This window comes from Passer montanus, unplaced genomic scaffold, assembly GCF_014805655.1.
Source record: "Passer montanus isolate IOZ18808 unplaced genomic scaffold, ASM1480565v1 scaffold61, whole genome shotgun sequence".
In the NCBI taxonomy this organism is placed as follows: Eukaryota; Metazoa; Chordata; class Aves; order Passeriformes; family Passeridae; genus Passer; species Passer montanus.
In genome coordinates, this window is record NW_024371149.1 from 3,218,481 (window position 1) to 3,239,436 (window position 20,956).

The following is a 20,956-nucleotide window of genomic DNA, read 5'->3' on the forward strand; positions in this document are numbered from 1 at the left end:
AGTATTTGATATCTCAATTGAAAATATTTTAAACAAAGGAGGCACAATGAGAAGAGGAAATGATGACAAGACCCATTTGCTATCTTATTCCAAAGGCAGTCATCTCTCTAAAGCTCAGGATTTCTAACTCTAGAACCACCACTCAAGCTATTGTCATTGCTTCTTAAAATGTACAAGTCTTGTACACAACCTGCTTTTTTTTCAGCACATTTGCTGTCACACAAGCAGCAATTTCCCAATGGACTCACAGATGCTCTGTCTTTGTAAAACTTCAGCTTATAATCCTGTAATTAATTTGTTCAGAGACTGGGTGTTTAGAAGTAACTGCTCTTCACACTAGAGACAAAGAGGATCAATTTTTAAAGAAGAATTCTTATCTTAGTTTTCTTTATTATTTTGTATTAAAAAAAAATTCACGATTTCTCATTTACATAACCTCCTCAACCTCTACAGATCACAGTACACTGAATACCACAAGTTATATCATTGGTTTGTTGTTTTTGTTGTAAAGCACCAGATGAAAAGCTCAACGTGTCTATAACTCCAAAGTTTCTAAATTTTAAATTTTTTCAGTGATGTCCTGCCTACACATAGCAAGAGAACCCAGAAGGTCTTTACCACATCAATATCAACAAATATTCCTTTGAGTCACGAACTGGTGCCAGATACGAAGATCAATCATGTGAAGGCCTTGTAGTCTCCCTAAAATGCTGAAGAAACTGCTATTCAGGTGCACATGCAAAAATATACAGACTGTTCCCCCAAGGAAGTTCCTTCCCTGAGGAGATACCATTGTAACTCACATCTTTTGGGGTGACTGGAAATTTAATTCAGATTTCTGTGTCCATTATGGACTTTGGTGGGTCAGGTATTTAATATACATCACCAATTAGCCCTAACCAGGAAAATGGAAAGTGATACATACAAATTTAGTCTCCTTTACTTGCCTAGAATAATTGCTGTGTAGGAAACTTTCTACAATGCTGCATAAAGATGTTGCCTTCAAAACTTTCACTCTTTTGACCAGCGTGTTACTGGAAGTTACTCTGAGTTGTAAAATATGTATTCTAAGGTGAGCTTTTACAGCCAAATTAAGCAGCAACTTGTGACAAAGCAGTTATCATCAGGAGATAATTGACCTTATTTGAGAGTTAAGCATCCTGAGGCAAAGTAGAGTGTGCTTAATCCTGGCAGGTTAATTATCCAGTGATTATGGTAGCTTGGAAGGTATTACTGCTAAGAACCATTTGCAAAATGACACTATTAAAAAAACCTTAATTTAATAAAAATTAAAAGCAATGACAATAATCAAGTTCTTCAGTCATGTACTGCTAGATAATGACTGCACAATGGCCCTACTTGGTTACTGCAATGACCATATAATTACTCCTTTCCTGAATGTTCTGTACTAAATTTGTTATATGAAGTACTGTTAATAAATACAAAAAATTCAAGACAAGATGTTTTGGTAGTTTACAAATGAGATTTAAATAAATTATCAAAACACCAATGGTCACTGAGTTAATGCTGAAATTGATACATATACTGAGCTGTTACCACAGCATTCAGTGTCTAAACTGCATTTAAGGGTATGCTGGCATTTACATTCAAAACTAGAATATTTATTCTGAGAGGTTTATAACTTGCCCATTTTAATTACCATCTGGCTGAAACTTGAAATAACCAATCTCCATTGAGATGTAAATTTTTAAGTAGAAGATGTAATTTAAAATCACTTTGCCAATTGTTTTTAGTTTAGGAACGGCAGCAATTTGGAATTTTGCTGCACTTGGATGTTTTCGTATTATTCAAAAAATAAACAGCTCAGTGCTAACAATATAATTTTATTGGACTATAATGTGAAGATAAATATAGGGAAGAATAAAATTGTGTCTAAGAGTATTGTTTGTACTAATGAAGTAACAACCACACCACCTAGTAGGCTTTGCTTATTTGTTAACTTATGCACTTAAGCTGATGGAAAATGCAGCATAAAGCAAAAGGAAATCACACCAAATGGACAAAAACTTGGTGTTGGATAGCTGAAGTGGTTTGTGGCCCACCAAGGTATATACAAACCGAAAAAAAATATCCTGAATATGTTTTTAGCTGAAATTCATATGGGAGGAAAGAAAAAGCACGAAAACCAAGGGTGGAAGCTACAAAGGCAGAACATGCCAGACTGAGCTTTGAGTTTTGCAGCTACACTTTATCAAAAACCATAGGCAGAGAGCAGAAATACTGACACTGAGAAAACACAGAAGCTACTCAAAACTAGAAGTACATCATGCCAAGAGCATGGTTTCAAGTCACACAGAAAGGCAAGACAATAAACCACTGCAAGCAGCATTTCAACAACTCCAAAGCAGCAACAGCCAGCAGGAAGCTGAGACTAAAAAGTGACCAGGGTTTCATGACTAATGTAAGCAACAAAGAGGCTGCTACTCTGAAGTATTTATATATATTGTACTGCCAAGTTTAAGGATGATCACCTAAGTTTAAATAATATTTTATCCTGAAACACACCAAAATGCTTCAGAAATTATATACAGAAAATGCAGGGAGTCTTTCAACTTTAACAAACACAACAAACACAATATGTTTGACAGCAGATGAATAATACCATAACGAACTGAAATGACAGAGGTGAATAATGTAGTCTGAATAAAATTTCTGAAATGGGAGTATCACCAGTATCATGGGCTTCTGCTTATAAAGTACACAAATGCACAAAAAGCAACAACCTACGAAAAATAGCACCTAATGAACCACTATGATCTGAATTACCCTAATAGGTGAGTGCAGCAATGTTTATATAAAAGACCCTCAAGTTTTAATCCCAGAAATTTCTGGGAAGCTCTTCTACTCTAAAATTATCTAGACTTGGTATTACATAATCTGTGAAGTCTGACAGGACTTTGTGTTAAGATTACAATACTATTTAATAAAAATAATACCATCTTTGTAAGGACTGTATCAAGAAAGATGCACAAAGGAAATAGCAAGAACATGCCTGGAAAATCCTTTTCTGTACAGTTAACTTTAGTTAAAAGGGTTTCCCTTAGCCCATGCATTTTAAAATATTTTCTTTGCTTTAAAAATAAGTATTTTAATTTTTTTAAGTCCTATCTATATCTATAAGATATTTAAATATCCATAACAATGCTAGCCCCTATGTGGACAATAGTTTAAAGACTGACTTGTGTTGGTGCAAGTCCCTTTGTCACAATCAGGAATAACTACTCACAGGAGTAAGTTGCTTTGCCATCATTTTCCTGTACTCCAGTAGTTATCTTGAGTGACAAACCCACATTTCATTTAGGTGTGTCACACATTTCAAGGCTTTTTTCAACATTTTCCTGCTGAGAAAACTAATAAATATTTAAGAACATATTCTAAAGTGAAGAAAAATCAAAAATTATGAGGGAAATCTGAATTAATTTGGTCTATTAACATGTACTTCCAGGCAGAATTTCATGCAATGTGTTTGCCAACTTACACAGCAAAGATAAGCCTTCCTCTGATGGACTGCCAGTCCATCCACCGTAAAATCAATGAGAACCTTTTAAACCAACCCTCTATTCCTTAGTTTTCTCCTCCCACTTCTCCCCAAAGAGTCATCTTCATCAGAGAAAATGCTATTAATAGCAGAACTATGGGCAAGGAATGAAGTTACAGGAGCTCAGTGGCAGCCCTTTATATGTTTTCTTGCAGCAGAGTTAAATTCAGGATGAGGACGTTATGGACATGGACATTTATTACAAAGCACCAATGTGTTGGGTGTTTCCTGCTAGAATGAGCAAGTTGTAAACCTCTAACAGGTCAAGTGACATCTTTGGCATCTACTGAAATATCCAGTCCAGTGACCATAGATTTAACTTTCTAGTGACACCTCACACGGTCAGATTCCCTCTATAAAAAAAGAAGGACCATGAATTACAGAATCCTCCAGGTTGGAAAAGACCTTCAACACCATCAAGTTTAACCTTTGACTGACCATTACTCTATCACTGGATCTGCAGCACTAAGTGCCACATCCAGTCTGTTCCTGAACACCTCCAGGGATGCTGACTCCACCACCTCCCTGGGCAGTTTGTTCCAATGCCTGACAACCCTTTCAGTGAAGAAATTCTTCCTGATGTCCGACCTCTGGCCCAGCTTGAGGCTATGTCCTGGGGAAGTAGGTTCTGAGTCACAAACAGCTAAGTGCAAGAGACAGAGACTCACCGTTTCATTTCCAAAAAGAACATCCACGTAAGGCATGACCTTCATCATCGGCTCTTTGTAGAACTGGCTTATAAATGGTGCAGAAAGATTCAAGCTGAAGATCTTGTTGTTGGCAGAAGCCTGAGCAGCCACTTTTAATACTGCTTCTGGTGACACTGTCAGGAAGAATCCCTGCAAGCATCAAAACAAATCAGTGTATGTTACTAATTTTATATTAGGTACCACATGAAGCATGCTATTTCTGTAAAATCTCTCCCAACCCACGTTTGTCATACACGTGCACAGATAAAAACTTCTGGGAAATACTGCCTTTCCATTAAGGTATTAAAGAGTTGACAAAGAATCTGCATATACCTAGCATCACATCCTTTCAAAATGAAATGTAACTCCATACCTCTGCATTCCATGGACTACACTTTCCCATGGCAGCTAAGACTAATGTTCATATCTTAAAATGTGATGTATTATAATTCTAAATGCTCCTTTATAGTACTAGAGTCAATCAGACTGTGCTGCTTAATTCCAAAGTCCAGTCTGATGGCTCTATACACAGCTAGGAGTCTAATTTAAATCCCTAACTTAAACATTAGTACCTTGTTTACAATAAAGACCTTGGAGTGCTGACTTTGTAGCACTTGTTACTGTTTTGCAGAAAAAAACCTAGGGATTTTCATGTTTTTATACAGGTATTTTATTTGCCCCCTTCTTCCAGAAATACTTTCCGTTACCCAGAACATCCACAAAAATCACTACTTGTCTACTAAATTGTGAATGCTGATTTCAGCCCTATGAAGAACAAGGCTGCCATTTTGAATTTAGCATTACAGATGGATACCCCAACCACGCATGGTCCAGAAGCCATGTAAAGATCCCCTACAGTTTCATTAATCTACTAATTAAACAAAGGCTTAGACTCACACTGCATGTTTTATTTGTATAATTCTAAAACTTATTGAGGCTTAGACTCACACTAATTAAACAAACTTTGCATGTTTTATTTGTATAATTCTAAAACTTATTTTACTAACTGTTCTCCAAATTCAGTAAATAATAGCAATTTTCAAGCATGAGCAGCAAGTGTTAAATTTAAGGCTGGAGATAATGTCTAAAGCACAGTGAGAAACAACTTTGAGGAGGGTCTGACAAACAAAACACCATCTCAGTCCTATCTATAACATCACCACCATGACACTCCAAAAGATGTAACAGTGACACAGTCTTATTTTCCAGTTTTCATCCATATGATTATGCCTTTGAATCACAGAATAGCTATATTTTCATCCTGCAAACTTCAGTTATCAGATCATTTTAGGCAATATAATAACTAGAAAAAATAAGCCTATAGATTAAAGACTACTTTGAGAGTACATCTATTTATTTCTCCTTACTCCAAACTCTCCAGTCTAAAATACATGACTGATTTCAAAATCTGGGCATGATTTGCTAGTTGACAATCAAAGTCCAAAGGGCATAAGAATCCTATGCATGCTATGGAGCTAGTTAGTACTCTGAAGGACTGGAAGCCTGTACACATCCAGGCTTCTTTGCTAATTTTACATTCAGAAGAATTAAAATGAACAGTTTCTATAACTTCTAATCTCCATAGCAATCTCTACCATATTTCAGGTTTTTATGTAATGAACAGAGAGATGGATTTTTAAAAAAAACTGTTCCAAACACAAAATAAAAATCTTTTAAGGGTGGTGTGCTGCCAGCTCTGGATAAATGACAGATTGCTCTCCAGTGGTCTCTGTAAATAGTAACCTGGTCAAATAATTAGGCTTCTTACCAATTTTAGGCTGAAAACTTCATCTGAAGTAAAATACATCTGATTGTAATTTAAGGTACAGAACACTATCCCCATGAGATCTAACTCAGGCCTGCATCCAACTCCATTTTCCTTGTAAAGGCATCATAAAAGCGCTGAGATACAGACAGGAGAGTTTGCTTTTTAGATCCTGCAAAGTAAAGGCCAGGAAATCTCAAAGGGTATTGCTCTGTCTTCTGGGTTTCTTAAAAATCACTTCTGCCATTTAATTGCATTCCTCCATGGTTTTGTTTATATTTTTAAAATAACTGTTTGACATTAAAACATCTAGAAATTAAGAGTTCTGTGTATGACAACTCTTTTCCAAGTATAACATTTTTTTGCAAAACAAAATTGTAGCAGTACAATCCACATAATAGAATTAAGAAAGCAGGGAGAAAATAAAATTTGATCTGAACAGATATTGATTTAAAGAAACCTAATTCAACCCCCCTCTTCAGGTATTTAAACTGACTTTGTCTCTACTTTTAGTGGAATTCCATGCAGCTATGGCCAGTGTAGTTACAGTAACCCAGCTTCCTAAACTTAAATTACAACCAGAAAAGCCACAGGCCACCCTACTGCGGCATGCTACAATTGTGTACAGGAATGAATTCCCCTAAAACCCCCAGGTTTTCTTATATGTCACTGGGATTCAGAGCAAAGTTGCTCTGTGACTTCCTTAGAAACTCAGTTTGCAGGCCCTTGCAGCTGCCAGTGCTTTTGGTCCAGAGAGATGGATACAAAGGAATGCCTAAGCCAACTACTCTTACCTACTCTAACAATTGACTGTCAGCCAACATTAGCTTAGAGTGGGAGAATAAGCATGTCCTGTATCACTGGTATAAAAGACTTTGTATTTCACCAGTAGGAAGCTCTATTCCCACCAGCAAGAAGGTTAAGGGACTCCTCAGAAGATATTCTATACCCACCTACATACCTTAGACTACTACACAGAGTTCTGGGGTCCTATTTACCAGCAAAACCCAAAGATACTTAAAAAAAAAACTATGAGGAAAATACCTTTAGTCAAAGGATGAGACAGTTAACAAACACAAACTCCAACAGCCTGGAAAACGTACATTACATGAAAAAGATGCAATTACTGTGTATGTATCTACTTTTGTGCGGGAGGGGTGAGTACTGCTTTCAGTTCTGGGCCCCTCACTTCAGAAGGGGCATCGAGGTGCCCAGAGCCTGTCCAGAGAAGGCCAACCAGCCTCAAGAAACATCCAGAAAACTTGTCTTACAGGAATGGGTGAGGGACCTGGGATTGTTCAGTCTCAAGAGCGGGCCAAGGGAGGACCTCATGGATCTCTACAGCTGCCTGAAATGAGACTGCAGTGAAGTGCAGCCAGCTCTCTTCTGCTCTGCCTACAGAGGACAAGAGGAAATGGCCTAAAGCTGAGACAGAGGAGACTCAGATCAGATATTAGAAGGGTTTTTTTCATTGTTAAGGTGGTCAGGCATTGGAATACGTTGCCCAGGGATGTGGGGAAGTCACTATCCCTGGAGGTGTTTAAGAGGCATCAGGATCTGGTGCTGGGTGATGTGATTTAGTGGTTCAGGGGTTACAGTGGTAGCGCTGGGTTGGATTCAATGATCTCAAAGGTCTCTTCAAACCCTGATGATTCTATGATAGAAGGACATGTGACAATTGGGCAGTACAGTCACAGGAAGTGAAAGGCAGGAATACTGTATACTAAGAAAACGTATAAAATATTAAAAGCTGTCAGATATATTAGCAGCACACAGCATTCCTTTGGCACGCACTGATAGAGTATACCAGATGCTACTGCTTCATGATGTGCTACTATTTTCTGCTGCTCGAAATGTAATGAGCGTCTTTTCTATGCCAGGAGGAAGGTACCATTGCACCACAAGCTAGAGAGCAAGGCTGAACCAAAATCCAGACCAGGAAAATAGGATGGTAGGTTGAATTATGCATATGCATGCTTGTATGTACACATGCACAAAGCAATACCATTCTTATGCACTGTAAACAGCCCTTTTATTTAAGTAAAGTCCTTTGGTGAGGAAAAAACCCCATTTTTCTTGTGGGAACAAAAAGGAAGAAATAAGAAAAATAGATTCATGTATTGCAGACACATGGCTATGGGATACAGTCACTTGTTTGTAACTTAAGAGCTTTTAAACTTCAATAAGATGCATACAACAGCAGAGAACAAAGTCAATAGAGAATATCACATTAATCTCACTCCTACAATATTCAGGAATTCTTTGATGCACCTCATAAGATATGCCAGGGTACTGTGAATATTGGATAGTCTTTCACATTCATGTCTTTTCTCTTTGTAGACACTGGCATTACCAGAAGGATTTGGTGAGTTTACACATCAGTAATTTGTCTTGTAAGCCACCTCTCTCATTTTTATCACACACACAGACCCAAAAGGTTTCTTCTGACCTACACTAAGCCCTTACAGCACCAGCTATAGCAGATGTGAAGGCAGCAAATTAAGGGTGTCAAAAGTGTCAGCAGCACAGAAACAGAGAGTGTTGAAGAGGTGACCTCATGAAACCAGCACAACTCTGGCTTTGGTGAATGCAATTCTGTATGAGGTGATCTGCCCAAGCTGAGAGGCCTTGCCTTACACTGCATTCGTGCACACACATTCATCTGGATTACGCACATGGAATGTTTGCATGATCAGGATCAAGATTTTTTTTTCTGAGTATTTCCAAACAAACGCAGGGCAAGATGATAACAAACAGCATTGCAATTTGGGATTTATTACTGCTTAATTGCAAAGAAGCAACATTGCCTCAAAAACATACAGAGATAATAAAAATTGGGATTTCTTTCTAACTTACTACCTGTTAAAATGCATTTCTTTCTTTCTAGCTCTCCCACTTTCCTTGCCACTCCTATTTGCAGAGGGGATTACATGAAAACAACTTTATCATATGAATGACAGGATTTTGAACCATGGTATTCTGAGCTGATTTGGGAATGCCATTTGGTAACAATGTAAAATCAATAAATCATAAGTGTGAATCAAAATATTTAACTTTCACGAAAATAGATACAACAGTCTGCTGCCATTTAAGACAAATTATATTCTGCCAACAGGAAAGGAACACATCATTTAATCCAAAATTATTTTATAGCAAGCATTTACATAAAAATATAATTATGATGACATCACAGTCCCATCCATCTAAAGGGTGGAATTTTTCAGACACACAGAAAGCTTGACAGTTACGTAGTGACAGTCCTGATAAATACCACAATTCAGTAAAGCCCTACAGAAATCATCTAACTTCAAGTGTGCTGGCAGTTGCAGTGAGAGAGTGAGAGTGCTGAGGTGCCAGAAAAACTTGCTCCATTATATGACAGACACAACCAAGTGAGAGCTTTTGGACCTGATTAAGTTTCCTATATTCTGCACACAAAGAGAGCTTGAAGCCACACACTTGGGCAGAAGAGGCATCCCTCAGCTCTGCTCTGCCATCAGTCTCAGCTGCTGCAGTTTAGCAAAAATTCCAGGGTTTGGAAAGAGTGAGGCCAAACACACGGCAGTTCCTGAGCTGGAGAATGACCCACCAGGTAACTGCTCCAGACCAAAGAACCTCCACAAGGCTTCCAGGTGCTCTTACAACCAGAAGAGTCTGAAAGACTTTTGTATTCCAGCCTCTGAACTGCCTGAGCACAGATGGGGTGCAGCCCATGTACCACCCACTGTGAGACACGGCAATGAAATCATCTTCCCTCAGAACAGGAATCAGAAGGAATCTTCTTGGAATGACAGAGCAAAAACTCTTCATCTGTCTTAGCACTTATGTGAGCTTAAAAGGGCAGGGAGCAGTTTAAAAACTACCTTTAACATTGAAACATCTGAGCACATCACTTGGAATGTGCAAGACTGTCAAGTTAGCAGATTTATTGACCCCTTACCTCTCCAATCTCTCAGTTTTGAGCATTTATCCTTGTATTCTGTTCCTGCTTGAAATTATTGTTAAATTATTTTCTTTACTGAGCTATGAATAAAGTAAAGAAAAGAATAGTCATGATGATGCAGATAATAAAATACTTTTCTTTACTGAGCTACGACAGAATAGTCATGATGATGCAGATAATAAAATACTCACAGTATGGGGAAAAAAACCCTTCAGAAATAATTAACAAACGCCTACAAATTAAATAATCAATATGACCTTTACTAATAAAAGTTCTTGTGGCTTTAAAGCAGCATTTTACTTTCTCTAGAAAGGACAAAAGCTCTCTGTAAGTATCCACCTGGGAAATGTTCGGTCTGTAAATTAGTGAAATACATATAATGTTATTTTAATCCATGTACCTGTTCTTCCTGTAAAAGGCAATTTAGGAATTTAGAAAGTACTTAGACCTAGTATCAATTGCATTTTTGAACTGTATTTTATCTCAGTGATAAATCTGATCTCAGTGATCAGCAAGCAGTTACTTAATGAAACAAAACCCACTGCTTGTTGTCCAGTTCCTACTGGAGACAGTTGTTTTAAATCAGGAAGCAAGGACAGCAAGAATGCAACAATTTCTCTGAGTAATTGTTTTGGCTTGTTCCTGTACGCCTTGTTTATTTTTATGAAAGTATTGCTTTATAACTGGAAAATGACTAAGCCATAAACTATTGTTTTATCATTCTGAGTGGCCAGTGTTTCTGTTTTTGATAAAAGCCAAGTTTCAAACAGTTTTCAGGAACATAGGAAAAAACCTAACTGTCAGTAAATGTGCTTATATTGACCATGACATTTTCCTCTATGATGGTGCCAACATGTCAGAGGGAGAGGATTGCTTTCGGACTTGAACAGCTTCTTTGTTGCTGAAGTGAACTCTCATTATTGCCATATTTGTGTCTATCAGTAGGAGAAAACCTTCAATATGTGGCATTGCATGCTAAAGAAAACAATTATTTTATGCATATATTATCAATCTATTTTTAATTTTAATCAGTTTGGAAATATTTTTCAATTCTGTTTACTACTGTTTAAATTTGGCACTTTCGAGGAGTTGTTCTAAGCCACACTAAGGAAAAAATAATTGTGTGACTTTATGTAGGAGATGTGTACTCACAGTGTAGATGTGAAATTTAATAATGAGGTGTAACACATGTGCCAGAGAGCAGCAATATACTTTTGGTGTAGAGAAACATCATCCCAAATAAAAAAAAAATTCCTCTATTTCGCTGAAAAGTACAAAGTTACTTAAGATCTAAATTCATCTTGCCAGAATGAGCTTAAGAATTTGGTTTGACAATGCTCCCTTAAGTTGGCCCCCCTGTGAAAAAGCAAAAACACCTCACAAATATGCTCTCTCAAATTCAGTATATAGTTTTACATGAGTTTATTGAACTCAGGGATTAAGATGTATACATTTAATTATACTGAATTTTTAACAAAATTTTTGAGGAAGTACTCAACATCATCTGGGAGCTAGGAGTCCAGAGATTTTATTACTTCAATTAATAATTCAACCTCTTTTGCCTCTGTTTACCCACTTGCAAAATAGTAATAATGATAAATACACCTCCATTGGCAGAACCAGCTGGAGGTTTAATTACTTAACATTACTGAAATGACAGAAATTTTGTGTTGAAAGGTATTATAGAGTATAGGGTATTACCATCAATAAAATATAAGCTGCAGATCAAGCAAGCTATGATAAAGAGCAAGCCACTTCATTCCTCCTAGTGTCCCAGAACCACTTTACCACACTTTTTTTCATTGAAAACCAATTTAATCCTTACTGAGAAAGCCATGCATCTTAAAAATTTGTTAAATTGCTGATTAAAGAGAGAAACTATTTCTTTCACCTTTCATCCTTTTAAAATAACTCTTCATTAGGTTTGTCTAATTTGATTATTAATATGAGGATGATGTTGTGTTTAGACCAAAAAACAGACTTGGACATACTTGTTATTGTTTAATTAAACAATATCCAGAAGTCTAAAAATTGGCATCAATATTATTGATGATGTTTGGAACAATGAGATAACTGGTTTTCAACCTTAATTGCCAAAATTTTGAGCACAATCCCAGGATCCTCATCCCAGCAAATAAACACTTCAGGAAGCATAGAATAAGGTATGGTTAATTTAGGCCCTCGATGATAGTGCAACATTTGCTTTTTTGTATATGGTTAGTTCCGTTAATATAATGTGGCATCTCATAAATTATGTAAACATCAACCATATGTTGAATTCATTCAAGTTTGGTGTGTACATAATATTTACAGTATATTAGTAAATTGAGAGAATCTATGTAACTACAAATGCATAGAGAATTTCTAATTCTCTAGACAGTTAATCCTCAGTTTGAAAGCTCTCTAAGTAAATACTTTAAACAAGCCCATTTCTTGCTTATTAAAATAGCCTTGAACAAGAAGAGAACAAATAGGACTATTTGCCTAATTAAATGTGCTTACATCAGCACAATGGTCTGTTTCATGAATACAGGTTAAACACTCAGAGTCAAACAATGACTGATATTAGTAGATAATCACTACTGACTGACTGGGTGTCAAAAGGAAAAAAAAAAGTCTCACCAAGCTCTTGCTCTGTACTGGTATACACTGCTATACCTGCGGCCTCTGTCATGATCCCCAGGTGATGCAGAGGAATGCAACAGTTACATAACAAACACAAGAATGAGTCCAGTGCCATGGACAATAAGTCCATCTTACAGATTTCCCTGTCAAGACTGGGGTCACGGTACAAAATGTTTCATTGCAATTCAGGTCTGAAAGCAGATACAAAGTAATAAAATATAGGTATCTTTCTCCCTAAGCGCTCTAATACTGAAACACTTCAGCAGAAACCTTTCTTCCCTCCCCCAGCTACCTCTGAGATCTTGTAATTTATAAGAACACAGCAGCATGGGGATTAAATATTAATCAAAGTCATTACCATCATCGTTAGAACATATTTCAAGAGCCCCAAAGAAAGAGCATATTATTTCACTAATAAAGATCCTATCATCAGAAATATGTAGCATGGTAGGTATGAAGAGGAAAAAAGAAATGATCAAGTGGTAAGTCAAAAGATTTCTGAAGCTTATAGCACTATTCAAATGCTAACTCATCCTTTAACTGAGTCTGTTTAAACAAGGCAGACTCACCATGGGCAAAACTGAGCTCTATATGGAACCAGAGAACCCCACAGTATATTTAAAATAAGTAACTTTGCTGAAGGAAAAAACCCACCTATGCTAATAAAATATTTTTTTTTAAAAAGAGGGACCCAAACTCCATCAATATATTAGTGAAAATCTGGAGCAGCTCCAAAGCTTCAGTGGATTTCTGAATTCATTTGGTGTGCAATAGGGCTTTCCAAAGCACAACCAGGGCACCTGAAACCAACACTGATCACAGGATGACTTATTCTTGGCATTAAAGAAATTACCAGCCTTATGAAATAGTAGAACTTCCATTATTTGTAAATTAAGGTATAAATGATTAATAAAACAAATACCTCTCCCAATCCCAAAGGTACTTCCTAACTGATTTCGAAGGGCTGACATAGTAGTTTCATGTTTAAGCACCACTATTGCATAGAATTAAGTGCATAGTGCATCAGAAGAGCTAAAAATATAATTGGCATAATAAAAATAAAGGATATATTTTTTCAATTTCTGGCTTAGCAAGTCGCAAGAAAGTGAGTTAAATATTTCTTTCAAGTATCACTCTTCTCACAACTCTATCCTCTGACCACAATTCCAATAAAATGTCTTTCCCAGCAAATATAACATTTACTATGAACATGCAATTAGGTCCTAATCACTTGGATTAATTACCACATCAGGGTTTACAATAAAACATTTATTGCTCACACTTCCACACATTAAAATTAATTATTTAAAAGAACATTAATGTTATTGCTTGGCCTTTTAATTTTCATTATAGAAAACCTCTTACATGGCTTTGTTTCTGAACACAAGTAAATGAGGGTCAGGATCTATGCTAATTCTAATAATTATTAATATAGTTGAAATGTGGACAGTTGCTAAGCTCTAAACAGAGATATATTCACTTAAATTAATTTGGGTAATAATAACTGACTGTAGAATATTTTGAATACAATGAGCTATGTAAGTGTTTTGCATTAATTATTACAGCCTAAATAAGTACTTCCTTCAAATTCCAAGGGTGAGGGGGAAACACCCTTAATTATTAGCTTTTTAGATACAAATAATACATTAAGTTTCTATTTCTAATGAACTTATGAGTCCATACCTCAGAAACCTGCTTTTAATAGCACGACCTGTAACCAGGGAGAACAAAGTAAGTCTTTTACTTTCAGATCTTATAACCTCAGGGGAAACTTCCCTGCTAAGACATTATTTACTGTAAAGACATTATTTTTTGTAATGTCATATTATTGGGGGAGTAAGAGACTTTAGTAGGGGCTTCACTTTGCACTGCTATTCAGGATACTTCAATACCCTAAGTAAGTTTTAATTTTCTACTGAATAATTTCCATGCTTCTCTACCTGAAATTGACTCCACTCCAATCACATTATTTGCCCACCTTCAGAGAAAATCACACTCCAGATCCATGCAATATGACAGAACACTTTTTTTTAAAATTTAATTGAAAATGAAATGTTTTAAAAACAGTTTTAGATCAATAAAAGATCACATTAGACAGTCAACCTATGACAGACAACTAACCTTTCTTGATGCAGAATATCAATGAGATTACAAGTCAAATGATTCTGAGAACAGGAAGCCCCTGAAACTTAGGGAGCAAATACTCAGGGAGCTCCCTAAGAATGTGTGACAACACCCCCTTGGAAGTATAGGGCAGCCAGGTTCCTTCTGAGCCTTCAGGAGCAGGAACTTGAGCTCAGTGGGACCCTTGAGTGGATGCTGTGCTGTCCCTGTGCAGCACTGCCCATCTCAGAGACTGCATTTACAGCACTCCTGTGCCTGGCAGGTGGGCTCAGGGAGCACTGGCTGAGGCTGCACAGAAAGGCAACACAATGCGATTTTTCATAGTAGGATTTTGTGCTACTGATTTTAAAAATACTGTGCAGTGTTACATACTTCTTCTGAAACAGAAACATATGGGCACTATTTTTTAATGTATGGCAAAAAATGGATTTTTAAACTGCCATGTAAATGAGAATTTATAGTTCCGAATCAATTTACAGATTAAAAACAACAGTGCAGAATACAACTAGCAATTAAGAAAATCACTGCTAACTAGTAATTAAGTGACTTCTTAGGACTCATTTAAGTCTCCAAAACTTTTACTTTACGGAAACAAGGTTACATTCAAGGAGATACTTCCAACATGGCAATTCTAGTTTTATAAATCAGACCTAACCTCCTGAACCAATGTTTCTTCTTGCCCAAATTAGTTTGTGTGGTTTAATTCAATCAGCTTATTTTTGAACTGTTGAAATGCATAGGGAAAAAGAAGAGATTTATATGAGTTCATGTTCTTAAAAATGGAATTTAAAATTATATAAATCAAACTGCTTTTGAAACTCATGTTAGTTTCACAGTATAAAGAAATTTGACATGGAAAAAGAATTTTTGTGACAGGGATCAAATACTAGAACATGCTTGGAAATATTCAAAATGACTGAACAGAAAGCAACTGAAAACTTCAAATTTGCCCTAGCAAACCTCTAAGGGTCCCTTGCAAAGTGAATTACTGTAAAAATATGTATATCTATGATACACTGGATCTGTGCATATTTGAAAAGTATGGACAAAACACATGTGGACAAACAGTCTGATGTTCTATCATCTTCTACAAAAGTATCTCAAAGCAGAGCATCTCAGGTGGTCCTCTAACAATCAGAAATTAGCTATTTTACCCTGAAACAAACACCACAAAATGCACTTTGCAAACAAACCACGTAGATGCGTTAGAACACCTGAGAGTTTGAGATCCTTCTGCAGCCCTTCCTCTTCACATGGAGCATCTCTGAATTCCAAATTATGAACTCAATGTGATCTTAATAATGCCTACAACCCTATATGTAGATAGTCCTTTGAACAGGAATGAGCTCTGTTACAGAATATTAATGAAAATATTAATTATGAAAAAGTGTTTCCAGTTCTTTTTTACCCTTTGCTTGAATCTTTGCCCATTCAATTTGTGGCCCTGAAAATAGAATAAGAAAAATAGACACTAAAGCTATCATAATGTATTTAACAGTGTTAACTTGTGTGCTAATTTATACACTATAACCATGATTTCTGGATTAGACTATCACTGAATAACTTTGACATATTTGAGGCACATAGCTAAGACAAATGAAAAAGCACTCCTTTTAAAATCAGCATTTGAGCTCATGTTTCAGTGCTTTTACAAGAAAATGAAGTTGGGATCTCTCAAAATCACCTACTTAATTCAGAGAGTTTAAATCCCTTCCTTATGCTAGATAAACAGAATTTCTACTTTTTAAACAGCCAAACCAGAACATTTTGAAACTGTGTAACAGAATAACCTCATTTTAGGGAATAAAATTATTATGGGCCATGTCAAAGTAAAATGTGGTATGTGTTCTTCAAACATGGAAAATGTCTGTCTCAGTGTTTGATATATTTTTATGCATCTGTATCAATGACATGCCTTAATTTACAGAAAAGTCAGATGATTTGGTACTTATTGGAGCTTGCTCTCTCTTCAAAACAGCTAACTATGGAAATGAAGGATTTCCTTTTTACTCCTGTCCCTGTTGATGCCTCCTGATCAACATCTCTGGTCCAACCCAGTCAAGAATCTAGTAAGAAAACAAAGCTAGCAGAGTGGAATCAAACACTTCTGTAAATAATAAGAAAGAGAAGTGATGATGGTACCTTGAAACCAGTGCTCAGCAGTCATAGATAAATTCTTTACATTTCTTCAATTTTCTGATGTTCAGAGCTCTAATTTTCTTCAGTAAAGGCAGCTGAGACACAAATTAGCTATTTTTACAAAACTTTGCCCTGGAGAGCAGTATTTATATGATACTATCTAAGACATCTTCTGCAGAACAAAATTAAGCTTAAGAAGTTTCCTTCTAAAACAGATGTTCAGAACTGGTACAAATCACAGAAAAACTTATTACAACAGTCACATTTACCCATAGCAATAATCACTGATAATCAAAGGGTTAAGTAGTTGGCAATGACATAACAACAGAAAAAATTATTTGACAAGATTCCACCCTCATTCCAATCTCTACCAAAGCATCAATTGTAATTATAAATTTTCACCAAAGATGTCAGATTCTTATGTTAATCTCTGCACAATCTGACATTGCCATTCTTCCACTTGTATAGATGTGAACAGTTATCATTTTGTTTGTATGTCACCACAGACAACATAATCAATAGTTTTCATATCTTTCTGTTCATACTTTTTGTTAAAATGAATTTCATGAGTGCTGCTTACTTTTGTTCCACTATGAAACTTGTTACTGCTTGAATAGAGAGTACTTAATCTCAACAATAAACATTATAATGTATGATGGAGCAGTCAAGGGAAAAAAAAAGTTTCAACATTTTTTTTCAGTCCCCATTTTAACACAGTCTGTCCTTATCAAATTAATATCTAACAACAGTGACACAAATGCAACACAATGGATGGCTTTGTTCATTTTATTTGTACTAATCTGAAGCACAAACTGCCTTTCACTCCTTTTCCTTTTATGCTCCGTAATTCTGTAGTATGGAAATCTTATTTCATGAAACTCAAAGCAAAAAAAATTTAACTGGAAGTAAATGGTTTATAAAATATTACATGTCTGGATCAATGATTTAAAGAAGATCCACAAAGAGATGGATTGCTTGTTTATTGTTTCCATATGCAAAGAGCCACCAGGAAGGCTGGAGCGCCATTCTTTCTGACCTGTCACTCAGGTGAAAGAACCATGCAGCACATTCAGCTCTTCCTGCACTTCTACAGCAGTACTCCCTCACCTCTGAGCTGCCAGCACTGGAACAGAAACAGACACTGATAGATTTTCATAACAGTTGCAAATGACCCTTATTGAAAAATTGTTCATCACAGGATAGTGGCTCCTATGCAGGTAAACTTGATCCTTACTGTGCTGATCCATTTACTTATTCTTCATGGATAGTACTTTAGAAAAAGGTAATTTTTTTAATCAGTCACCAGAGACACAAACTGAAATGCAAAGAGGAGAATAAATTTCATGCTGGCATAGACTTTACTTCAGCTTTTACTAATGATCACTACTGCTCCAATGGTGACACTGGTCTGGATTTTATGTTTGCTGAACTTGATTTAGGAAGCTGAATTTCTTGATACACTTCCCTACCAGGCACCAGCCAGGGGAAGCTTCCCTTCCAGGCACCAAAAGAGACCAAACTGCTCCAACAGAAAGAACTTCTTTTGGGTATAATGACTTAGCTAAGGTTTGAGGCTCTAGCTTCACCAAATGAGTACTTTAGACACTTAATACCCAATGAACAATGTCCAAATCTTCTATCATCAGCACTCAACTGATTTTATCCACTGTGAAGTAGAACGAGTTAAGAATTCTTCCACAACTTACCAGCTTACAACTGACACACATAAATTATAGAATATGCTTATATCACCTAACTGCTAGGTTTAGCCAGAGGCAATTGCTGTTAGAAACTGCAGGTCTGGCCTTGTCTAGAAGCAGAGAAATTACAAGTTCCCCTTGAATGAGAGCCTCAGGCCTGTGAAGCTTATGCACTTAACTTTGTAAATCCAACAGGACTCAAGCCTAAGCCTAACGCACATCCATAACCTTGGAGTAATAATACTTCAGGCTGCTGAAACAGCAGACTTCAGAGAACGGTTTGCAACACAGCAGTAATTGTGAATATTTGTAATAAAAAATCTCTGAAGTGTCTTCTGACCCTATTTACTCCTGACAAACTGCATTCATACACATAGGAGTTGCAGAAGTCTTCCTGTGAACTTGCTTTTCTAGCAATTTGCTCTCCACAACAATTTCTTACATCTCTTGTACCCTGCCATATCTCTGATCACTCTAATCGTGGAGAGAAAGTAACTTTAGAATATTCACTGTTAATAGTAGCCCTTGGAGAATTTTCAACAATTTCAAGACTCTGACACATTTTAGAATTCAGATATTTAACACCACTGATGATTACCAATTTTCCACAATTACCACCATAACCATTCTATGAGGATTCTATGCTGAGAAGAGGATAGAGATGACAGGAGATACTAGAAACTTTTATAAAACATCTTCAGATCATCTGGCATTTTGACAGACTTTTCTGCTCTTCCGACGGCCTGCTACAAATTTGTATTTGTCTTTGGATATTTTTCTTATGGCAAAAGAGTCTGTTGTGAGGAGACATTACCTTGGTTTTACTGCAGTGAATTATGCATCCATTCCGAGATCATGCTCTCCCAAATGAACATCCAAGCCTGCTAAAAATGTCTGCCAACATACTGTGAAGATCTGGGAAATGGCACACCCTCACAAATGCCAGATGTAATTCTGCCCACAAGAAAAGTCAGATGGATTCCTCCAATAAATTCCTACTTCTTTTGTCTGCCTCTTGGTTGATATATGATACCACTGCAGATGTATCCAATTTTATTAAAATTTGTCCCATCAGCTCTACTCCAAAAGGAGAATTTTCAGATTTACCCTGAGTTTGTGCACATTTGTTACAAGTTGTTTTTAAGCTGAAACCCAAGTGTTAAGCTTTATCCCATTTAGTTCAGCAATGTCCATATCTGGTTAGGCAGTCTTCTGTGCTTGTGGGTGTGAAAAACAACTGTATTTTTCTAAGACTGCTTGGATATTTGAGCTCCCATCTCAGTAAATTTTTCAGTTAGCCTTGAAACTGGAATTATTCTGTTGAATTTGGCTAAATTTGAAAATCTTCATAAATCGTGGAGTTCAAACTACAGTACATCCCATGGGACTACATGCAAGCCACAAAGATCTCCCCACAGCTAGCTCTTCATATCCTAGCAGAAGCTTCACTAAAGAACTAAACTGGAGAATAACAGTTTTTAGTGTTTAAAAATTAATACTGAAAGCTTTTCTTTAATGAGTGGCTAATAAAGTACTTCACTATGGAGGTACTGGTAAATCTGTAATTACAGATACCACTCAATTCTCCAGTTCCAAAGACATCCCTAATGTTAATGAGTACACAGGAAATTCACACAGTTGAAAGCCAAAACAGTTGTCTACGGTCTTTTCTCAATTTGACACTAATCAAACTGTGAACTACTCTAAAAACCTCATGTCTGAAAAATCACCACATATTAGAAAAGTATCCATGAGAAAATTAAATGAAGTGGCAATTCAAAGTAATTTTTAAAAGGTTTTGTGAGTGAATGTTTACTAGAATTTAAGCACAGTAATTTACAAACAATCATATACACTGGAGAACAACTGCATTTGCTACATATTCAAGAGTTTCCTAAGAGGGAACACTGAGGAGGCTAGGTCAATTTTTTTTTAATTGGGAAGTATTAAGACTTGATATTGAACTAATATCGTAACATCTTGCACTGAATTACCCATACATTTAAAGACTGATTAAATAACTCCACATAAATAAATTCCCCTCCTTCCTCTACCCCCCCAAATACAGCTACCCAAATACACTGCTTGGTCTGCACTGTTTTATATACAGAAACGAAGCTTTTAATTCAACTTGTCCTTCTGTAGTATTACTACCCCTTAGAAAAGCCTGTGTTTTGTTTCTAAAAATGACATTTTTGGCATTATGCCCACATTACTTAGGATTCTGAAGATATTGTCCACAGTCATCCTCCCACTTGCACTCATTCATTTTGCAACTAATGTTTGCAGAGACTGATGATCTAGAAAGTCCCTTGTGGTAAGATTTTGTATTCCACTTTCTTTTTTCCCCACTGAGGGTAGTAAGCTCTATTCTATTCACATTTAAAGGAGCACAGAGTGTAAAAGTTAGTG

The 20,956-nt window shown here is 36.4% G+C and overlaps 1 protein-coding gene across 2 annotated transcripts in view; it reads right to left on the bottom strand.

Annotated features, from left to right (window-relative positions):
* ADK (adenosine kinase) overlaps positions 1 to 20,956 on the bottom strand; it is a 267,350-nt gene that overhangs the window by 72,524 nt on the left and 173,870 nt on the right. For both annotated transcript variants that reach the window (XM_039727315.1, XM_039727316.1), the window contains exon 7: positions 4,228 to 4,398. In XM_039727315.1, coding sequence (XP_039583249.1) covers positions 4,228 to 4,398 — 171 coding nt within the window. The remainder of the gene's footprint in view (positions 1 to 4,227; positions 4,399 to 20,956) is intronic.